The sequence below is a fragment of the Phragmites australis genome, chromosome 9 (genome assembly GCF_958298935.1).
Source record: "Phragmites australis chromosome 9, lpPhrAust1.1, whole genome shotgun sequence".
Taxonomy (NCBI): Eukaryota; Viridiplantae; Streptophyta; class Magnoliopsida; order Poales; family Poaceae; genus Phragmites; species Phragmites australis.
Window position 1 is genome coordinate 4,127,093 of NC_084929.1, and position 24,490 is coordinate 4,151,582.

Below are 24,490 nucleotides of genomic sequence, written 5' to 3' on the forward strand. Positions count from 1 at the left end.
TCTAAAGAGTGTCCCGTAAAAGGTGTTTTCTTAAATAGCAGAGATCTTTGTGACTTTGCTAAACTCCAATACATCAACGAAAATATTAATGATCATAATTTGGACTTCGTCGCTCTAATAGAAACCCAGAAAAGCGAGGTTGACACCAGCCTTCTCAGCCACCTATCCGGTGGATTGGACATAAGCTGGCATTGCTTACCTTCACGTGGAAGATCTGGCGGCATCTTGCTTGGGATAAATAAAGACACTTTTGAAATAGATGGAATTTCGGACAGGGCCTTTTCAATGAAATGCCACATCTAAAATAAAATTGATGTGTTTATGTAGACACTCATAGTAGTGTTCGATCCAGCTCAACTGGAACACAAAGCCAGCTTCCTTGAAGAAATGGTGACTATATGTCGAGATAACCCTTACCTCATTTTAATTGGCAGGGATTTCAATCTTCAAAGATTTAGTCATGGGAAAACAATGACATGTTTGATAACTAATGATCTTTGTTGTTCAATGTTGTTATTGACAGCTTGGACTTAAAGATAGATCAATCTATCGGGACATCGATATACGTGGTCAAACAATCAACTAAACCCCACGTTCAAGAAGCTAGACCGGGTACTAATGACCATAGAGTGGGAGTCTAAGTACTCACTGGTTAATGTACATGCCTTGGAGCGGATGTTCGTGTCTGATCACACTCAATCTTGCTAGATACCAGTGATTTCACACTTATTGGGTGTCGCAAACCTTTTAAACTCGAGCTGGGAAGGCTCGATCATGAAGGTTTTGCAGAGTGAGTAAAAGAGGCGTGGAACTGACCAACGGGCGGAAGGAATCTTGTCCAAAGATGGACATGAAAACTGGGGGCCTTAAGGCGACATCTTAAAGGATGAGTCACCCATACTAGCGGAATTTATAAACAAGAGAAACAAAGACTTCTGGCGATTATTGATGAGCTTGACAAATTGTCAGAACTCTATTGTCTTACTGAAAGTGAGATCATCTGTAAAAATATATCCAATGAAAAATTGATTAAGCTCCTCCAAGAAGAGGAGACTAAATGGCGCGAACAAGCTAAAGTCGATAACATCCTCTATGGGGACAATTATACGCGATATTTCCAAATGGTTGCAAATGACAAACATAGGAAAAACGTATCATATACCTAGATCAAGATGAAGGAAAACTGAGAGGCAAAATCAGCTAAAGGCCTTTATAACTAAGTATTGTAAGGAGCTTTTTGGACCACTGGTGAATTGCCACTTGTCCATGTTGGAACCAAGGGCTGATGATATCACCTGTGTGTCTGATAATGAAAATGAGCTACTTACTGCCCCCTTCACTAAAAAGGAAGTGTGTGGTGCTATTTTCCAATTGGAGCATAATAAGGCACCGGGACTAGATGGTTTTTTGGTAGAGTTCTACAAGAAGTTCTAGGACATCATCAAGGATGATTTGATGAAAATGTTCCGCGAACTACATTATGAGAATATACTAATTCAAAGCCTAAACTTTGGAGTGATCACGCTCTTACAAAAAACTAAAGAAGCTTGCCGTGTACAACAATATATGCCGATCTGCTTGTTAAATGTTAGCTTCAAGATTTTTACTAAAGTGGCCACCAACAGAATAAACACCTAGTAACTAGGATTGCTAAGTCCTTTTTTAATCATAGATTAGGATGATATATATGCAGTAAATTTGAGTTAAGCCTTTCTTACCTTAAACATTCATGTCATGTTTTCCCACACTTGCTGAGTACTCCATGTACTCACACTTGCCTTCTCCCAACCTCTTGATGCTGCTCAGAATGTGTGGACTTCAAGGACATCCCGACCGATGGAGCCGAGTTTTAGACGAAGGAAGATTTTGACTTGAAGAACATGTTCTAGACTGGCGCTCCCCCGGACAACATCTGTGAATGGATGGAGGATCCGCTATCGCTGGAAGTTATCTTAGTGTTTTCTTTGAGACCTACATGTCCTTTTGTAATGGATCTTATTGTTATGTAATGATACTGTTATATTATCACTTATAAAGTCATCACATGTATAAAACTTGATTTTGATATATATGTAGAATGCATCTGATTTGTTCATTTAAAATTAGGTGTGACAAAGGTGGTGCATGATATTGCAATGTTGGGTTGTGTATATCCTGCAGAGGTTGATATGTTGGATATTTTATCGATTTGTATTAGGACTTGGTCATCAGCGATTTAGCTACGGCACCGGTATAATGGAATGTATAGTTCCACTAAAAAAATCACCTTCAGTTTGTTGATTTTTCTGACATAAAATCAACTTCTCCTAAAAATTTGTAGATATTACATTATAAAAATATTTAGTTTGTCAGCTGCAGATTGCACAATGATTACTTGGAAATTTGCCAGCATACTAAACACGCATGCTTAATTGGCATCTTGCACCCAGCAGATGTGGGGAACAATTACATCTTCAATTCCATTCCACACCCCAAAAAAGAAAAGAAAAAGTGAAAAAGAGGTCCAAATAAAACCTATGGAATTGTCCCCTCCTGTTCTTTGATGCTATTTAGTCCTGCCCCTCCTCAGGGCCAAAACTGCCACTTTCTTCTGCCCCCTCCTGGTGCTCTCCCTCCACAGTTGCACTACCACTAGACACTCCTGCACACCCTTCTCTTTCCTCCTCCTCACTTCCTCTTCATATTCTCCTGCCTACTCTCGCCTCCTTCCATCTCCATCTAGCTTCCCCTCTATCTCTGCTCAGCCATGGCGGCTGGTGAAGAAGGGCCAGAGCCACTCAGGTATCAGGTAAGCACTTCAGAGTTCAGACCTGCTCATTTATTTTGCTTTCTTGTAGGCAGATGCTTATGATGTTTTCTTGGTTCTGGCTGTGATGTTTCTTCTTCGTTTATTGCCAGACTTTGGCTTTGAAGGTGAGCATCCACTGTGAGGGCTGCAAGAAGAAGGTCAAGAAGGTGCTACACAGCATAGAAGGTATTACATGAAGAGAAGAAACAAAAGAACACTTTTTTAAAACACTTTCAGACCTTCAATCAGCTTTTGTCACTAAATAAGATTTTGAAAACTTGAAAAAAAAGTGTGAACATGTCTTTGTCGCTGTTAGCTAAATCCAGCGTTTACCTTTCTTCTATGTTTTATTCCATTTGTGTATGCATGGCCAAGAGGGGAGCTTTGGACGCCCTTTTTTTTTTCTGAAATCAGAACTCAGAAGTGATATAATTCATTTTTGTGTTCATGAGAGTTTCCCCTGTTTCTTGAACTAAAAAAAAGTGCTACCTGATTGAAATGAATAAGCAGAGCTTCCTCCATTTCTTAAAAACAGAAGGGTCAGTGTTTGGTCACCACTGGTAAGTGCAATAAAATGCATTTCCCTCCTCAAGAAGGCTATTTTGTTTGTAACCTTGAACCATTTCCCCTCATCAACAATCCACAGCTCATCAGTCCTCGCTGATGTTTATCCCAATAAAATAGCCTCCAAACACACCTTCTAATCCAAGCATTGCTTTTGATCTGCATGAACAATTTCATATTAATATCAATTTCCCTTTTTTTAACTCCTCCCCTGTTTCCCTTCACAAAATCCCTACCAAATTCTCACCACAAAAATCTGCCCCATGTTGCTAATTCACTTCAAAATTTTGCTTGTCACGTGAAAAAAATGTTCTTTGATACCATAATGTTGTTGCAAAATTTTGTTGCACTGATGCAGCTACTTCTCACAGGGGTGTACAAGACGGACATAGACATGCAGCAGCAGAAGGTGGTGGTCATCGGCAACGTCTCCGCCGACGCGCTCGTCAAGAAGCTCCTCAAGACCGGCAAGCACGCCGAGCCGTGGCCGGAGCTCGCTCCTCCGGGCGCCGAGGGCCCGCCGGGTGGCGCCCCCGGCAGCGGCGGCAAGAAGAAGAAGAAGAAGAGCAAGAGCAAGAACCCCGCAAACAACAAGCCCGCAGAGCCGGCGCCTGCGCCGGCGGAGGGCGGGAGCGGCGGCGGCCCCAGCCCCCCGGAGAAGCACGACCACGCGGGCTCGTGCGATGAGGAGTCCGATGGCGAGCACGACAAGCCTGAGGGCGGCGTTGCCGGCGGCGGCAACGGCTCCCCTGACGCCGGGGACGCGCACGATGGCGGTGCCGACAAGGTGGTCCCTTTCGCCATGACGCCGCACGGCACGCAGCCCATCGCGCCCGCCGCCAACGGCAGTGGCGGCGGCGGCGGCGGCGCGAAGAAGAAAGGCAAGAAAGGCGGCAACGGCAACGGCAATGCCAATGCGAACGGAGACGGCGCCGGTGAAATAGTAGAGGTCCAAACGCCGGACGCGCCCATGAAGCCCGTCGCTGGCAACGCCGGACCTCTCGCCGTCGTCGACGCCGGACCGTACCCACCACCGCCGGCCGCGTTGATGAGCTACCCGGGGTACCACGCCGCCGGGGGCCACTCGCCGGCTTACGTCATGAGCTACTACAGCACGGCGCACCCGAGCTCGGCGCTCCGGAGCAGCGCATACTACCACCCGATGGTCGGCGCGTCCTACACAGCAGGCGGCGGCGGCGGGTACTTCTACTCGACGGCGCCGGTGTCGGCGGCGCCGGGGTCGTACTACATGTTCAGCGAGGAGAACGCCAACGCCTGCAGCGTCATGTGAGAGGATTAATCAGTTAATTGAATTAGTTAATTACGAAGCTGCAGGCCTAGTGTGTGATCCTCCTGTTGTAGCCAAACCAAGGACTGGTTAACGTTTTCATGTGTCTGAAGATATAAATTTTAAATGTGTTAGTATTGTGAAGTAGTGTAGCAATTTAAATGCATAATATTTTTGGTTTTTAAACGTCTTTTCGGTTTTTTTATTGTATATAATTAGCTGCAAGAATTGCACACACAGCCATTCTTTGATTTATGGGCAAGGAAAAATGGTATTGAACCCGATGTTGCATAAATCACATCAGGAGCGATGAATGTGTTGAATAACGTTATCGGCAGTTACGATCTCTCCCTTTCCGACTCTTCAACATAGCTCAAAACCAAAAGTAGAACAAGAATAATAGACACAATGTATGACGATGACTTCTCTATTTTATTCCAACGAGTAATTCGGATTACAATGAGGTATCTCCTCTAGCGTGTCTATTATATATATATAGAGAGAGGGGGTATACACCTCCTCTAGCGTGTCTATTATATATATAGAGAGAGAGGGGGTGGAAGAGCCCTTAATCATTAGTGAATAAGAGTAGTTAAAGTAGCCCATCCAAAGTAGGAGTAGAGCTTATTGTCCTATCCCATAGGATTTAGCACTCTCCCTTAAATGATATATATATATATATCTTGTTAAAAACTTCATCTAAAAACCTAGTGGGGAAAAGGACATAAAAGAAAAGAGTATATAGTATACGCAAGTTACATTGCACAAGTTGCATCATTAAAAATCTCGTGTGAAAAATATTCATGTAAAAACTCGCAAAAAGAAAAAAGTACAACACTTAAACTTCTTGGTCCTATAGTTCTTCCAGAATTTCTATTCTTCGTGAATAAGTATTAATCTTCATGATCATTAAATAAATTAAATATTTATAATCTACTCAATCTTAAATAATTAAGTGGCACAAACCTTCAAAGTTAACTCAAATAATAATCGTTAAAATGCCTTCTTGGCAAATCAAAACAAAGACTTGAGAGTCTCTTAATAAGACGATCAAAGCTCAACAAATACGCCCCCATAGCGACATCCTGTGAACTTCATTGTTCAACATGGTTTAATCGTATTTTTCATAAATATGCATAAGCAATGATATGCTATTACTACAATGCTGAGTCTTTCATAGAATTATCCCATAATTCTTCTATAGATTGTGATGAAAGTAAATAGAGCAATGTGCTTCATGCACATATGAACTTGATTCGTTCAAGTAATGTACATGATTAATCCTTACGGAGGATGATGGAGGTAAATAAATTGAAATGATGCACACCTACCGAATATAACATATCAATCTCAATACTAGAGATTGAATATTTGTAACTTTCTCTCGGTGGATTCAAAGTCACAACCAATTAATATGTTCTACAAATTTTCAGTATTTGACTAGTATCACTATAGATAATTCATAAACTATAATTAATTTGATATTTAGGGGATAATTTAGTTGCTAATATCACCAATATTCTTATATGTTTTTTTGGTAATAGAGGATATCGCTATTCCATTGCTAGCAAGTGAAATATACACTTTTGAAGTGCTTATATGGCGCCTTTATGGTCTTATGATTCCTCATTTCATTTTCTCGGGTCTATACGAGTCTATATACTCTTCTGGAATCATTGGTGTAATTTAATAGTTGATTGGTAAGTCATTTATTGACTATTTCCTTCAAGAATGTTGCCATTCTCCGAGAATAAGATTTCTCTTCTAGGAGATATATTCTCTCTTAAGGTAGAAACATACCAAATATGTTATTTACACGTTGCTAACAATAGTTTGAGTTCTTCAATGAACTCTACATACAGAATGTGTTATTCATAATAAGTCATTCTTTGACTTAATTCCTTCCAAGATATATGCTCTTTATGAGACTTTAACCTTAGACTAATTAAAACTTAGTATGAGATTTAATTTATATATGTTGCAATTTTGTTTTTCTTAAGGAACTAGTGAGTCCTTCAAGGATCTCATCGTATGGATTTTCATTATACACTAATTAACTGTATATTCATGCTATTTGCTAGTGATGCAGCAGAACATAACAAATTCATGATAGGAGAATATTAGTTTTTTTAAACACCTTTGAATCAACGCTTTTCACCATATCAATATTTTCATACTTACTCGTTTAGTTTGTACTTTTAGTTTTCGATACTTTCTCTAGCGATGATGATTCATCCTCAATTGCTTTCTGTCATTGACCTGATATAAACCCTACAAGCGATTTTGCCATGGATATTGTTTCCAGATCCAAGTTCTCGTTTGAGAAACATTAACAATAATAGAGGCAATGTTGCTTTGTTGTTCTGCCACCCCAACACTAAGATTGCGCGTGCTTTATGTGCTGGGTTTTCATCTTCATGATGATCCTTTTTACGAGGTGTTTCACCTTCATGGTGTTCTCTCAAATAGAATCGAGAAGTTATTACTTTGATAGACGCCATCAAATTTAGAACCCACAGGCATCCTTGTAGATGATCAATGACCAGCCAAGTCATACCTTAGTGATACACCTGCAGGCATCTCAGGGATATACCACATTTGGGGCTTTAGTTTACTATGAGTAAACATAACTTCTAGTTAATAGCTAATAGATTCATGTTACTCCTCTAACTTCATGTTCAAAATATCTAGCATCGTCCGCTTCATGCTTTATAGGAGCATTAACAAGACTAGTTCAACTTGGCTTACTGCATTTTTTTTTCTCGAACCAGTAGGAGAGCTGCCCGTTATTATATTAAAGGGGAATAAAGATCAGTCCACAACCAGAGCTTAACAGCTCCAAGGAAAGAGAACAAATAAAAGAAACAAGATGCAACACCCTAACAAAGCGAGGAAGGCCCTTGGCCAACACATCAAGCTAGCAGCTGAGACAACCCCTTCGCACCCGCCATGGACTAAAGCGTAGCCTCGTCCCAAATCGCTAGCTCCAGTCATTGCCCCTCTAGCTTTCGACCATCAAAGACACATTCGTTTCTATGCTTCCAAATGGCTAAAAGGATGATCAAAGAGTTTAGCCCACTGCAACATTCTTTTGGTTCTCTAGACGTTGCTGTTCACCACCGGTCACTAAAACTTGGCTTAGTGTATGATGCTATTCCTACTTCAAGCTTTGAGGAATGCTTAATTGAAGATCATTTTTCTACTTCTAACTTTTAGGAAAATAATATAAGGCATTTAAATTCTAGAGTTTCTCTCCCCTAATGCCGATATTAGATCTTCTTTATTAGCATACTTCAAAATCCCCTATTATGAGCCAAATTCAACTAGAGGCTCATAGATGCATTCTATCATGATGAAATTATGTGGGAAATATTCACACACTTATTCAAATTTGGGAGTTATTCATTATATGCATGAGCTAGACTTTATTATGCAGTGGCATGAAAACTGTATATATTTTGGGATTGTGCAGTTAACGATGTTATCCCTTTTAATCTCTGCATACTTGCACAGACAGGCATGTTCTACATGCATGCGCAGTCATGCATCTTCTGCATGCCTATGTGCTTGCGCAGTCAGGCATATTTTGTATGTACACGCAGTTAGAGATGTTCTCTCACTGATCTCTGCACATCTCTAAGGCTACAGAACTATTATATTGTTAAGCTTCTCTTTGCCTAAAAAAAATGATCCAATTACTCATATCATATACTCAAAATTAATTTGGATCATGAAACTACATGTTCATAATTATGCAACATTTCATCTGCATGAAAATTCTACTAGAATATTTAATTGTCATAAATTATGAGTTCCCCAATTGCCATTCTACATAAATCCTAAACCCTCACAAATACTATAATGTATTAGTGTTTATCTGCCAACTTTATAAAATCACACAATCTCCCAAATTATAGGGAGTTCTCTGCAAAATGTCTTACTGGTCTTTTTGTTCAATAACCACTAGAGTAGCAATGTACTTCTAAGCTGACAGTCGTGCAATAGTGAGAAGATTGTGAGCTCAACAAGAGCACGACAAATTGATGTGTGTGCATGCGCAAGTTGAAATGTTGGACAATAGCAGCATGCAGAGCTACAAGCATCAATGTGGTAAGCGTTGCGTAGACTCAGCCAGAGAAGATGCAGTTGGGACTTCAAATCCTCACATGCATGCTCATGAGCAGATCAAGAAGGCAATGTGCAAAGCGGCAGGCTAAGATATTGCAACGACAATGTCTCTAGGCTAGTTTGTGCATAGGTTCACTGTTTACATAATAGGATCAGGGATGAAAACCAATATGCCTATCAGATTTTCTACTTTATCCAATTTTTTTTTTTTGCCTCTAATGCCCTAAATCCCCATCTTTCCACGTCGATTATTAAACCTCAAGTTATTGGATACTTCATGCATTGTAATTGTACTTTTAGTATAATCTTATTTGGTGTGTGATGAGGATTTAATTATTAATAATTAAAAGATCTACTAGAAATACGGTATATCTTAGAGATGGATATCCACCGTACATGTGTCCTTAGTCTGATACGGTAGGTTTCATAACCTCTGTGAGGTAAATAAGGCATGTGCCGATATTCTAAGTTGTTCATCGTATTTTACACGGAAATCATCTCTGAGTTAGGAAGGAGTCCTCTTGATATTCAGAAGAAATACAATCCAGGATGGTTACACTTAGAGACTCTGAATACGATATATCTTCATGACCCGACTACATAAGGAGGGGAGGGGTACGTCCAAAAGAAAAGAAAATTGAGAGAGAGAGAGAGAGAGAGAGAGAGAGAGAGAGAGAGAGAGAGAGAGAGAGAGGAGGAGGAGGAGGAGGAGGGAGGGAGCCAAAAGATAAGCTAGAAACCGAATAAACAATACAAAGTAAGCCTAGTCAGATAGGAACATAAATAATACATTGAGATCCACAGTAAAATCGAGCCATTATTAGATTCATCTGACAATAGCTTAAACATTTAGAACACGAGAGAAGTCGTCGAGATCCTTAAGAATAGATCTAGACACGCCCCATATTGTAATTGTCTTTTCTTGAGATTAATCAAGACGAAATAAGACGGAGGGCTATTATCCAGAGGGAGGCTTGAACTGTATAAAATCTTATATCCTCATCTTTGATATTCACAATTGATGACTAGGTATCCCTACTTTAAATAAGTATTTGAATAATCTACTTTACCAATCCTCGACAGTGTGAAACCCAGAGATATATGTAGTATTTTGTATACAATAATGTGGTCAGGGTGTAATCATATAAACTTCAAGTTTCAGAGCTATAAGTATGAAGTAGTTATTTTAAGAATTACGCTCCTTTCTTGGATAAACTGATTATTCTAAAATCAATCATAATGCCAGCATATTCTGTTTGTTCATGTGCTGCTAGGAAATTCAATTTCCCTTCTACCTACTTGGTAGTAGTGCACTAAGAACTATTAAATAACCTACATGGTTAATCGATGCTCTTTAGTGGATAATATCATTGTAACTGATTGTTTCTAATAGGCAAGACAATTATTTATAATATTCAACATATAGCTCATATTTATTCTATGCAAGATTAATAGATATACTACAGGTAAAAACTTCACAATGTTCTATTTTAATGCAATTCATAGATTAAAATATAGGCTTTAAAATAGAACAAATTCATTGCAACTGAGAATATAAAATGCTTCAATTTAGTCTTCAAGCTAATTAATAAGATAATCGTTTACTCTTTTAAGAGCATACACAATCCACTTAATTCATTGCATGAATTAAAAACTAAATGCATCACCATTACTACTACTAATATTATTAGATAGTAATGACAAATTGGAAGACTACACTGAGTCCCATGCACATCTTCATCATTCCTTATCATCAGGGATCACAATGGTTTCATCTTTAGAAATCACCATGACTTCATTTGCTTCTTCTTCAAGAAGGTCATGGTAGATATTTTCTTCTTCAAGATCCATTTCTAATAATCATGTCCTAATAGCTTCATGCTTCTTAGTGTAGTTGTGATTCGTATTCACAAGTCCTCCAGGAGTATGAAAAATGCGAGACCAATGTCCAAGTATTCCGCACTTAAGACATTGGTGATAGCCTGGATTGTATGTAATGATCCTGCCTAAAAATTTTATTTCGGTCTCTGTGTGGTCTGAAATAAGTGCTCTTGATAATTCTCAATACTTATTATATTCATTTTTTATGATCTTCTGATTCATGATATCTTCTGTAGGATTTATAGTAGACAGGGTCTTTTTATCATGTCATCTTCTATGGTAGTAAGACCATAGAGCTTCATGCTAGCTATAATCTTATATAGAGAAGCATTATAATCCTCAAAAGTCTGATAGTCTTGAAACTTCAAATTGTTCCAAGCATTATGAACTTCTGGTATTAGTATTTGGGTTATGTTCTTAAATCTCTAATTCAATGAGCCCCATAAGATTTTAGGATTATTTTCATTCAAATACTCAGTCATCATGATTGAGCTTAAATGCTACCAAATATAGTGTATTGTCACTAACTGTTTTTCAGGAGTATCGGGTGGTTCATTGTGCTCGAGTTCAATAGTCTTCAAGAGGTTTTTACTTGCAAGGAATAACTTGGTATCATTTGACCAAACTAGATAATTAATATCATTAGGTTGTAGCATCTAGACCCTTAGGTAAGGGTAAGTGTTTCAGTGATTAATGATAACCGTATCATTGTGACTAATAAGTTTGTTTTGAAAGATATCAAAAATTTAGTTCACAATGATAATTAGGTACTCTTGGTCCCTAAGGTGATTCTATGGACGATCAAAGGATATGAGCATCAAGATTAAGAATCTTCTAGTTTTAAGTATCATAAGAAGATGAAGGGGCTAAGAGTAGTAGCTTGACCTAGATGAGTTTAGACTTGGTTGGATGCACACTTGTGAAATTATAGCACTAGATAGCTCAGAGAAGCCCATGAGTAAGTTATCGAGAAGTTATAACTCGAGAAAGGTTGAATTGGACGAGTCCAGAGAAAATTACATACGTCGGATGGTCAGATGCTCGACAAATTGAACTTGCTGGAGTGTTCTATTAGAAGAGGTGCTTCAAGTTAATACATCGGATAATCCGGCGTTGAGGTTGGAATAAGCCAGAGCTTTTTATACATAACTAAAGTTTCGTGCAGAAAAAGTGGTTGTATACGCCGGATGGTCCAGCATACAAATGGTGACTTCAGCGGAGCAATTTTTCCAAAGAGGGTTTCGCAACCGATCTGTCATGGTAGTGCATATCAAATGGTCTAGCATGCGTATAGGAGGCTTCGCCAGAGTGTTTCAAAGCAGTAACGGCTATTGACAGCTGGCATCGGCTAGCTTTCAGAAAAGGTACACGCCGGATGGTTCGGCGTATGTGAGCTGGTGTGCACCGGATCATCCAGCATTCATAGAAAGTTTGGGTGTTTGTGCAAAGGCTAGATTTGGACCTCTAGTCTATATATATCCTCTCACTCGGTCTCACTTTACTCTCTTGCAACCCAGAGGAGTCCATACACTGTGTGTATCATCAAGAAGTGAGAGATAGCACTATAGTGATTTACAAAGTCCCTAATTGAATATTAAGGATATCATTAGTGTTTAGAGAGTAGCAAGTGTACATCTAGCTGAAGTTTAGGCTTGATATTGGTCAAATGAAACTATTGGTTTGTTATTCTTTGTGATTGACAATACCTAGCCATTCTTTGGTGATTGGAGATATCTTGGTGAGTTTTTGGAGTTCTTATGGGAGCCCTGAGAAGAGCAATGTACTTGGTTTGATTCTCGTCAATCTGGAGATAGAGAAGTAATAATCATGAGGAAGCACTTGAGTCTTGATGACTTAAGGGGAAGCGATATACTTAGTGGATGCTCCAACGAGGACTAGGTGGAAGTGTCAACTCCTCGATACATTGGAAAAAAATCGGTGTCTTCTTGCCCATCTTTACTTTCCCGTATTTAAATTTGAGCATGTACTTTCTTGCAAGCTTTTAATTTCCGTATTTATTTTGTGTTCTAGCTTTTTTAATTTTTTTTGTCTTCCTCTAGTTTAATCGTATAATTATATTACCTTTCCTCTAGGTTAAAGTTGTTACTTATTTTAAAATTTGGTAGAAGTTATTTTTAATTAGTGTCTAATTCATCTCTTTTAGACTATTCGATCCTTTCAAAGATCGGTACAGAATATTCCTTCTTTTAGAAGCCAGACATATCTACATGATTTCTAATGATGTGCATATAAGTTTAAGGTGAAAAAAATAGCCCATCCAAAATAGAAGTAGAACTCCTTGTCCTATCGCAATAGGAATTCAACAGAACGGAAAGGGACACGGTAGAGTTTTTACGAGGTTCAGCAAGATGCCTATGCTCCAAGAGCCAAATCGCGATATGTCTAGGGATTTTCTTTTTTTAATGTGTCCCAACATAGTTACATAGGTCGAAGGTTATAAATGAGCTATAAAGTTCGACTTGATACATAAATCTTACTGCAGATGGTATCCTTATATCGCACCTTTCCATTGCATATATATGAGCCATACATGAAAAATGGTACGAATATTGTTGCCTTCCTCATCAACCTCAAATCTTGGGTGAAAAGGAGTGGGGAAGGTTGTGCGGCACTATTGATTTTTGGTATAACCATATAAACTTATGCAAGTGAATTAAAGCAAAATAAACTTCGTAGTATTTGGGTTCCAATTTTTTTCATTAGCAAGATATACCATGTATATTTTTTTATTATTAAGCTGATACATATGCGCGCATATTACACTCGCACCCGTGAGTGTCCTATATCATACACCTATAAATAATACCATTAAAAACAACCACATGTGCGTAAATGGTAGGCAATATGATTTAAACCTTGATGATAAAGTTATACCTTCACGGCTCCACCATCACACTAAGATACGCTTCTTTAGAGATAATATATAGTTGTTGCATAATAGAAATCAACGTGCGATATATGGTATGCTGGCGAATTGGTACGCAGTTTGGTATGGGCAAGTTGTAAAGAATAAATACTCCGATTTCAAGAAAAGAGGATTCTATTTGCATGAATATATTACGATAATTTCTCCATGGTTCAAAGAAGAATATCAAACTGCTGTCTCTATAGCTTTACATTGAAATCAGTCTCAAGACGTTGCATGATAATTCTTCTTTCTAGGAACAAAAAAGCTGCATGAAACTTGAATACTGGATTGTAAGGGAAGCAAAAAAAAAAAAAATACAAACATTGTTCATATGATTGGAAAGGAATCACTTTATCTTTTGGAATAAGAAATTTTCAACCACATGCCAAATTAATTTTTTGAGCTAATTTAATTGCTTTTCCCTAGTCAAGCTTCAGGAAACCAGAGTGCAAGAGGTTAAACCAAGTCCAACTAGCTTGCTGTTTCGGATAGGACTAAGTCTTAATTATGTTATGAGGTGGTTTTTTCCTTTTTTGAAATATGTATTTTTACCTTTCAAATGATCTTCTCTACTTGAATAAAAATATATAATAATTTGTGACTTACAATTGCATTAGCATGGAAGTGGTGGCTTAAATGCCACTAAGGATGCTTTAGAATAGCTCACCATGTTTAATTATTCAGAAACGCCAATGTATAAGCCTTTGAAAGATGCGTGGAGATCAGCTTCGATAAAAATAGCAGCTTTGTACGTGCTTAATCAGTTAATCTACGTTGTTAGAGCGGTCTCTAGGGACCTTAAAAGAATGGATTAATTTTTGGGATGGAAGGGGGAGAGGTGAGGAGAAAACAAAGGATGGGCCCCAAATCCAATTTCACAGGTTTTTTAGTCTAATCAAGAGACTAATCTTTGTGGAGTCAAGTTTACGAAGCAAACTGATCCCAATTGTTTTCTTAAATAAAATTGGGCTCAGTCCGAGAAAGCCACTATGAGACTTGAGGCTACCTATTTGAACACTGCCTAATGTATCTTTACACTCGATTTGAAACGTAATATTTTGTTTTTTTAGTTTTTATTTTGTCAAATAGATCATCAAAGTTTGTCCGCTCGTTGCCTAAGAAAAACTTATTTATTAAAAGCGAAACCCCGTCTTTATGTAAAAAAAAAGAGGCTACAACGCCTTCAATGGCGCTTGAACTCATAACATCCATCGTAAATATGATTTCTGAAGAAATTGTGCTGCTTCTATGATATTTTGCAAAATTACCACATTAGTACTATTTGGTAACTGTTTTTTCTCCGTTTTAACTTTTGAAAATGAGAGGTTCGAGCCCAGCATGATTTGCAGAGCCCAATGTTCAGAAACTTGACAAGATTCTTGAGAAGAGAAAGCAACAATGAGAAGGTTTGCAAACATCAGTGTTTCCAATGTTCTTCCACCAAGGCAACACAACACGAGTAACAAACAACACAGGAATATCACAGTGACATGGTACTGGAGACCTGAATTTTTCTATCAAAAAATGGAACACCTCCCCATGAGAGGTACAATCTTCTTGTCCTTTGTTTCTTCCTTTCTCTTGAACAGATTTTGGCTTTGTTTGTTCCCTAACCACCTACTAATATTATAGGCTTAAGCTTGACTAGTCTCTTGACCAAACCAAGGCAACTAAGTACAGGGTTGTACACTAACAAGCCCAGTGCCTCAAAGAAAATGAAAAAGAGATGTCTAGTGCATGTGGCTTTTCCAAGATTAGTATGGTCCACTGGTCATAGGTTTCCCTCTTCAACTCACCTTGTTGGTTTCAGGCAATCTTGACATCCATTCTCAAATTTGATGGCCCCGGTTTTCTCTCTCGAGAAGATCGATAATGCCAATTCAACAGTGATTTGTAATAAAACATTAGTACCTCGACCGACAGGTGTTTTTTTAAACCCGTGATTTGGATCAAAATCTGTCAGAAGATCTGCCCTTTATTTCTCCCTATAGACACGCATCTGTTGCGTGGTACACCGAACCATCAATCAACTAAAGCGCCTGAATTTTTGGTGAGAAAGTCGGGAAAGGGGGGAATGACACAGCACATGCGCAACTGTGTGCATGCATAGTGCTGAAGGAGGCAAAGCAACCTCTGATGAAAACAGTTTGTGTCCTTGGATCACTCACTCGCTGATCAACAAGGTACGATCGATTTGATGTCACTTATCTCCTTTTTTTCACTCCTTTTCTTTTTCTTTTCTGACCCTTTTCAGTGAACTGCATCTTAACCTGAACGTTGCAGAGATTTGACTCCTCCGATGGATGAATCGCCTGAAAAATTGCAGAAAAGATGTCTGAAAAAAAAATCTCGCAGCACTTTGCTTTAGATGTACATGTCAATTGCTTTCACTGTGTTTTCCTCAAACAAAAATTTCCTGCACTGTGCAGGCAATGCATGACAGCATGAGTAGAATATGGCCAAGTACATTCATGGATGTACCTTGTTCTTGTTCCTGGCCACTTTGATGTCCACTTTTTTTTTCCTTTTTTTCATGAGAATAGTTTTGATGTGTTCTTGACCTGAGCCATTTGGTGTCAAAAGGAACCTTTCTTTCTTTCCCTCACCAACTTTTCTCCATGGAGGCTGATTCTCAAGGGAGGGCCCGTTTCCATGCTTCATCTTTTTATCTCATAATGGAATCAAGGCTCAGCAATAAACATATTCTCATGTTATTAAATGGAAAAGAAAAAGGGAAAAAGAAAGTGATAGGACACTATGGCTACCATGTATATTACTGATCCGTAAATGAGCTCGGCTTTGGATAATTCAGAATAAAAAGACAACCGCAAAAATATCCTTCTTTTACGCTATTTTATTATTGATTTCTAAGGTTGGAACCCTGGAGCAAAGAGTAAAAATGAGGAGATTCAGTTGTAAGGGTCAAGAGTCAATACTAAATAATGAAATTATTACTCAGCATAAATTTCACCTTTTCTGATAAAAAACAATTAAAATCTTGCAGTACTTTCCTTTGAGTTGGACCCCCCCCCCCCCACATACATGATAATCATTGCTGGACCCTCCCTGATGTTCCTGAGGTGTTGGTTATCATAATGCAAAACATAAGCATCAATAGTGGTAATTAGATTGATGTTTATGCAGGTCCAAATCTTGCCCTAGATCTTCATGCGATCCCTCTAGCACTATCCAGAAAGTGGAGAAACGCATCTGGAGAAGATTGAGGCATGCATGAGTTTCCATACTATTATTCCCATCACATCCCTAGCAGTGGTGCCGCATGCTTGATCTCTCTACCCTCATTGGGGTACATTTTTGGTAGCATATTCTTTCCCCTACCCATCAACAACATAAAAAGAATCAGAGAGCGAATCCTCTCTCTCGATCTCGATCTCTCTCGACTCTGCCATGAGCAATTGGATTGGTACATACCAAATATCCATAGCATCATTGGCTCTTCGTCCATGGACCAACTGGGATATGCCAATAACGACATAGGCTAGGAGGTCAGAAGAAAATTTATTCCTACGAGAGTTGAACTGTTTCTTGTGAAATATGTGCGAAGTTCATGTGTTCCTAGCAGAGCCTAGTTAACTCGAATGATTGGCTTGTAGTATGTGTGCCGGTGCAATGGTGCTTCCATGAAGTCAATCAACTCGGTTAAGTGTTGGTTGATGTAGGCAATCAACCATTGAACTAATTCTCTGAAAATTACTCCTTGGAGGGCAACACATATTACATCATCGAGCGATGAACATATAGATTTATACCTAAATTAGGCGATAGAGTTCACTTACCAATTTGTTCAGGAAATCTTTACCTAGTTTGGATAACAGTCTAGACTTCAGATTGATGCTTCACCTTAGCCCGCAAGTTGGATCGTTTTGCTTTCCAAGTTTTTCTTTTTTTGCTTCTTGCTTTGGCTGTTTTTTTATTAAAATTTTTGGGTTATATGCATCCGAGCTATACAGAAATTGGAAGTGAACTTTGATATATTTGTATCACCTTGATATAATGATAAGAGTCAATAAAACTTACTTTATCGAAAAAAAACTTACTAGTTTGTATAGGTTAGGTCAAAAGTTTATATTGTGCCACTTTCCCTGAGATTAACTTGTCGATGGATTCTTTTTTTCGAAACGACGGCATGAGCTCTGCCGATTTTTATATTAGAAGAAGAGAGCTGATCCAATTTATGAGGGAAACTGGATCCAAAAACTATACAACTGCACAGTTAATTAGAGAAAAAACCAGCAAAAAACCCCAAATGACATGATGACAGCGACAATTAAACCAAAAAGGTTTGCACACCACTCGACATAGCTCTAAAGACGACGGAGACCAGCGCAGGCCATCATTGCCAAGCTCACCGCTCCAGCAGCACAATAGCTATGACTTCCCACAGCGGAACCCCATCGAAACTTCAGAGCCTCAGCCAGGCAGTTCAAATAGGGGGAGGGACCTCCAAGACGACATCTCAAGAGAGGACGCGACATTGTATACACCGTCGTCGCTCATCCGGAAGATCGGACTTGGGTTTTCACCCGGAGAGTCCCCCCAAAGGTGGTGGGAGCCTCCACAACAATGCCTCAAGGGAGGGAAGTGACGTCGGAGGGTGTTGCTATTGTCAGCACCAGCAGCAAGCCAGGATAGGCTTTTACCCGGGGCCTCCCACTGTATCGCCTTAGAAGTCGAACCATCACTCTAGTAGATTGTCACCGTCGTGTCGCGGGGTTTTTGTTTTAGTGGTTCGTAGCGAAGTTTAGTTAATTAAAAAAATCAGATTGGGAGGCTAGTTGGGCTAGCCCATGGGCTGGCCATGGCCCAAATGCCCCATCTCCCCCTTAACCCCAAGTCTCTCCTGCTAGTCACCTCACCCTCCCTGCTGGCCACCCTTGCCTTCTTGGTCACCACCTCCTGCTATGGTGCAAGGGAGAGGACGCCCCTGCTACTCCCTCCCATGGCCACCCCCTGCTGCTCCCTCGTGTGGCCGCCCCTTGCTGCTCCCTCCTGCCCTCACGCCTAGATCAAGGAGAGAAGGGAGAGAGAGGGAAGGAGAAGGAGAAAACGACTAGTCTGCCTTCCTCAGTTTTGTGCTTGTCCTTTCCCTCATTTTCCCTATTGTATGGGCTTGTTCTCTCTTGATTTCCTTATCTTTTGGGGGCTGCCATGGTGATGGCGGTGCTGGTGTGTTGTTGCAGCAAGGAGAGAAGGTCAGGAGGTGCTGTGTTGAAGGAAGTGCAAGGGACCGTCGATCGGGTCGCTGTTCCATTGGATGCCACTGCGATTTCTTTGGTTCCAATGAGTCCCCTTTGTGCAACTGAGGTTAGGGTTAAGCCCCTTGTTGTTCTTGAAATTTTTGTTGATGATTCTTTTCGATAATTCTTGGTTTGCGAGGTTTTAGTGAGGGGATTTGAGGCTTGGTTTCGAATTGTTTGTTCTGCGCATAGGCAGACTGAGCAATGTTGTTTTCGTTAAGGTTTTGGCAACCTAGATGATTCTTCATGAAGAAACTATCAACTAGAAAGTTGTAGATAATGTCTAGACCTAGTTTTTGACAAAATTCAGAATTTTTACTCACACGGTTTAGGAGATATGGCTGTCTGAAGTCAACAAAATGTTCTATTTAAGTTCAGAAGATTCAGTTTAGGCAATGCTGCTTCGGTAGTCGATTCGATGACCTTAGTTATGTTTCCTCAAAATTGTCATGGCTAGAATGTTGTAGGGCTTGGATTTATCTTCCTATTCATGTAGAGTTCTCTGTCATAGACTTTGTGGTTTGTGAGATATGGCATATTGGTGTTGCTGTAGTTTCAGCTTCAGTTAAATAGTCCATGTTCGAGGGATGATTCAGAGTAGTCCTGTCCAAATGGGCCTGTCGGGCTGGCCCAGCACAGGCCCGGCTAGGCATGACCCGGTTACGGCCTGGCCTGACAGGCCCATTTAGTTTAGCAGGCTGTGCCAGGCCAGTCCGCGTGCCGAGGCCTCGGCCCACGGCACGGCCCGTCAACCACCATGCCGTGCCAGGCTGGCCCGGGCACGGTTGCGGCACGGCAGCCTGGCCAGCCCGACGACACGGCATGGTCTGGAGGCACGGTGTGGCCCGGCGCGACACGAGAGGCACGGTGGAGGCACGAGCACAGAGGAGGGTTGAAAATAAAAAAAACAAAAAAATAGCTAAAAAATAAAAATAAAAAAATAGAAAATAGATTAAAAAAAGATCTTTATTGATTGATTGCCTCGTTAAAAACCTTTCTATTAGAAGGAAAAAAGAGTAAAACTAAATTTTTCTTGCAATATTTAATATACTTCCTGAATTGTCACATTTCATTTGTAGTCCTCGCACCTATTTCAACCCTGTATATATTACACTTAGCAAATCTTACCTGTTCGCCATTAATTTCTCTAAAGACATTTTCAAAATTTTGCCACACAAATGACCATGCACGCGAGTTCTCAGCGTCTTGATCCATGGATGCGAATATAGAATTGATTTGTTGAAAAAGAGAGATGGGTGGGTAGGTGGCCGATGAGATCAGTGGATGTTTAGGAATTATGATGGTGGCTACTGGCTATTTATAGGCCAAGAGAGAGGTGAGTGGTGGCGGGTCGCTTTTGAAAAAATAAAGAAATCAGAAATAATATGGACACATAATTAATTTTAAAAATAAGCTTTATTGATATGTTACCTCATTAAAAACCTTTCTAGCAAACGAAAAAAAAAGAGTACAACCTAGCTCAGAAAATTGAAAATTATACGTTCTCATCAACATCTAGATACAAATTTTCGAATGAAGCTTCAAGCTCAGTGTTCTCTGCAGTCTGTTGCATTCGTGCTTCAGCTTGTTCTTAGCCTTTTACTATGGTGAGCATTTCCACCATCTCACTTGATAGACTTGTTCTTCTCTTTTCGATTATCCTGCCAATAAGACTGAAGGCAGCCTCAGAAGAAACTGTAGATACAAGAACTGTTAATAAATCTCGTGCTAACAGTGAAAGTACTGGATAATTTATCTTGTGCTCATGCCACCATTGCAGTATGTTGAAGTTTTCTTGTTCACAGCTGATAACATTATTGTCGATGAAGGTAGTTAGCTCCCCTCCGAATGTTGGAATTCCGGTGCTCATAGACGATCGTGTCGAAGAGTCTGAACTTCTTGATGAAGAACCTCCACCAAATATTTTTTCCCACGTCGTCGTCTTCTTACTTGTTGTCGGTGCTAGTGGAGGTCATTGTAGGCGAACTCCGCCATACTTTGTTTCATATTTACCGCAATTTTGAATAACTTAGAACGAATATTAGTGTAGTAATTAGAATAATCGTGGCCAAGAGCATCACCTAGAATTGAGAGAACTCTAAAAAAACTGTAATTTTAGCTCTAGGATCTAAAATAAAGACAAAGACATATAACAAAGGAATTTCTTTCCAATACTTTAAGAATTTAGATTTTATAGGAACTGCACAACCTCTTAGTAGATTGTTATTTTCATAGCTGTTTAAATGAGTAGCAATTTCAACAATATTATGCACTACTAAACAAGATGTTGGATAATAAACTTCTGATAAACTCATAGTTGAATCATAAAAAAATTCAAGAAACTCTAGTATCCGCAACATACCAATGAGCTTCCGTGAGTAAAATGTGACCCCATGCTGATGATAGTGTGTATGAATAAACACACCAAATATGCTCTTATATGGTACAATATTTTTTAGCATCAAGAAAGTAGAGTTCTATCTTACCGGCATGTTCACAGCAAACTTACGTGGACGCACACCCATCGCAACACAATATTGCTTATACTGTAATTCGTTGGTTAGAGGGGTTCACAAAAGATATTGCAGTACGAAAATCGTCTAGGTATTGCGACAACCTCTTCAAACCGGATTTTACTATAAGATTGATAATATGGCAAATACAATATAATATGACCAGTACAATGTTGATGTAACAAGAAAGATTCAGCATATGTACTAAACAACGGAGTAAAAATATTCATTGCTCTAGAGTTTGCAGGGATATTATCTAAAGTGATAGAAAATATTTTATTATTGAGACCAAAGTCTTCAACTACTTGAGATATTTTTTCAGCAATATTTTTACCGGTATGCGCGTTGTCAATCAACCAGAAACCTATTATTCTCTTTTCTAGTTCCCAATCATTATTAACATAATAAGCAACCACACTAAGATAATCCTCTCTAGCTCTACCTGCCCATATGTCCGAGGTCAAAGCATTTGCAACATTTCTTTAAGCTTGCTACGACACGTATTGTAGTATTTTACCATATCCCTTTAAGCTGCCCATAGTTGTCTGTCTAGAAACATGTGTGAGCCTAGGATTATGAGCTTGCTTAATGTAATCTTCAAATGCAGCAGACTCACTGATGTTGAGTGATAGATCCGCTCTTGCAATAAGGCGGCATAGCTCTTTTCAAGCATTGATGGAGTCATACTCCCAATAAAGAACAGAGCCACTGGGGTTGTACTGCAGCACTGTCTGCTTCATGACTGCTCCACTCTTTCGCTTGCAAGTTGTGGCATGACTCTTCAAGTGTTCAGTTCCACCTGAGGGTTTTGCAGATAATTCATGTTTACAAATATAACACTTAGCATACCTGACATTTACCTCATCTTCCTCTCTGTAGATCTTTTCGAAGTCTTGCCAAACTTCGAAAGTATTGGCTCTTAATGTTTTAGAGCCGGTGCTTGCTGACATGTGTGCACTTGTAGAGCCTGACGATGCAGGTGCTGCTGGAGGGTCATCGTCGGGTCCGTCACCTGCAGCACGACTACCAAAAGAGCTATAGTCCCCTTCGAGTCTTTGAAGAAAAAATCATGATCGATGGACGTATCATGACCATCGGCATCCATGGTTAATGTCGAATGGCACTACAAGAAAATTCAAATATTCAAAGTTAGAAATAATCAAATAACAAGCAAACAATGAAAAAAAATAAGAAAGAACAATGATTCAAAGAATCACCAAGATTTCTTCAAGATGAGGGTGTTGGAATTTTTCAGATTTTTGGCAACAATTCAAACTAATTTTGCCAAATTATCGTAAATTCTTAGGAACTCTGAGACAAGAATGACAGGAGGAAACAAGAGAGCAAATATTGTTACTGGTGTGGAATGGAAGGGTATGGTGATTCTTTATTTATAGCTGAAAGAACAATAGCTGAAGGGTATGGTGGCATGGTGCCGTGCCGGTCCGGCCCGGCTTGACTCGGGTTGTGCCGTGCCTGGGTTGTGCCTATAGTGTCGGGCCTCGGGCCGGCCCAGTAGGCACAACCCATTTGGACAACTTTAATTCAGAGGTTTTGTAGACCTCTGAGTTATAACCCACCAAAACAAAAGTTGTAGATTATGGTGTTATATATTTTCTGTATGATTTTCATGTCATTTAGAGTTGTGGTTTGGCCGTGATACTTGTCTGAATGTTGCTGTCATGACGCAAGAGACAGATTCAGTCATCTATTTTCAATTGTGTGTTAGGCATAGAAAATTTCAGAATTTAAATATCATGTATTCGTGGATGTTGTAGCTCTCGTTCTCTAGTTTTCATAAATGTCATAGTTTTTATGTTTTGTGCAGTAAAACAAAAAGATACAAAATTGTGAAGCATACTTGCTGCGGTATGTTTGAATTTTCAGTTTGCCGGTTTTGTCGTGTCTTGGGTTTTTCGGACATCGGAGCCGAATGCATGATTTGTGTATGCTTTTTTGGTATTGTTACATAATGAAAATGTATTTGCACAAGTGGTGCTACTTCGGGACGCAATTAATGCCGTCATCTTCGTCGGTGAAGGTAAGTGAGTGTGGCGGTTGTTGCCACAACTTTAACTTGTTATTTTTGCTACCTCCACTTATAATAATACAGCACACATGATTATACTCATTAATTTGGAAGGTTATAACTACTTGCTCTGGATCTTTGAATTTGGCTTAATCTTTTAGTTATAGTTTATGGAGTCTTATGCAATAGTGATGATGTCTTATCGGTTTAGTCATTTTTAGCACAACCTCATCTTATATCTAATGGTTAGTTTACTTGAGAATAATGATGTCAGTTATATAGAAGCTGATAGAAGAGGACATGCTTTGACTTATAGGTGAAAATTTAATTCTTTTTAGAGTGTTCTTTCATATGTCTATAACTAGTTGGAATATAACCTTTTGAAATCATATCATGTTAAATGATAAGCTAGTAGGAGTATAGTTGTTATCTTTCTGTGCCCTACATAGAATTAAACTTGTAATATGCGGTTATAAAATGGGGTAGGCCTTGCTCTTTCAAAGCAAGTTTATTGTTGTTGTATGTTTATGTTCATGTCATCTGCACTTTAACATGAAGAAGGAATGATGGATATATGTGGATGAAAGTGATTTATATTAATTATCTAGAAAATGCTTTTATATTGATGTATGTTCACGGTTGTGGACTATGCGGTTTATATTTTGGCATTTGAAGTATATCATGTGTATTGCACTGCATTGCATTTCATATGTATCGGAAGTTATGTCGTGATCTTAGGGTCACAATCGTACCGATATGTATCGTACATTGCCCAAGGAGGGGTGTGATGTAAAAGAAGACATGTCATTATATTCATATGCATTGTTGTTTGGAATTGGTTTTTGGATATGTTGAAGTTGCATTGGAGGTAATTATGGGAAGCAACGCTTCTCTGTGGATATATTCATTGTGGTATGACTTGTGGATTTATGAAGGTATTGAAGTCCTACATAGATTTGCATTGCATAGAATCAATGTGTATCATATTGTGTTGCAGTAATCTTCCATATACAATTTGATTGTGATGAATGGTATGCAGGCGTTTGAGTGATCTTACTAATTGTAGAAGGTATGTGGTTATGAGTGGGTTATTCTTAAAGCTGTCTTTTATT

At 39.2% G+C, this 24,490-nt stretch overlaps 1 protein-coding gene across 1 annotated transcript; it reads left to right on the top strand.

Annotated features, from left to right (window-relative positions):
- Positions 1-2,360: 2,360 nt before the first annotated feature.
- On the top strand, positions 2,361-4,784 carry LOC133929678 (heavy metal-associated isoprenylated plant protein 35-like). The gene is made up of 3 exons (XM_062376464.1): positions 2,361-2,788; positions 2,899-2,974; positions 3,724-4,784. Exons 1-3 carry the CDS (start codon positions 2,747-2,749, stop codon positions 4,641-4,643), a joined length of 1,038 nt encoding a protein of 345 aa, XP_062232448.1. The 5' UTR covers positions 2,361-2,746; the 3' UTR covers positions 4,644-4,784.
- Positions 4,785-24,490: the final 19,706 nt, after the last annotated feature.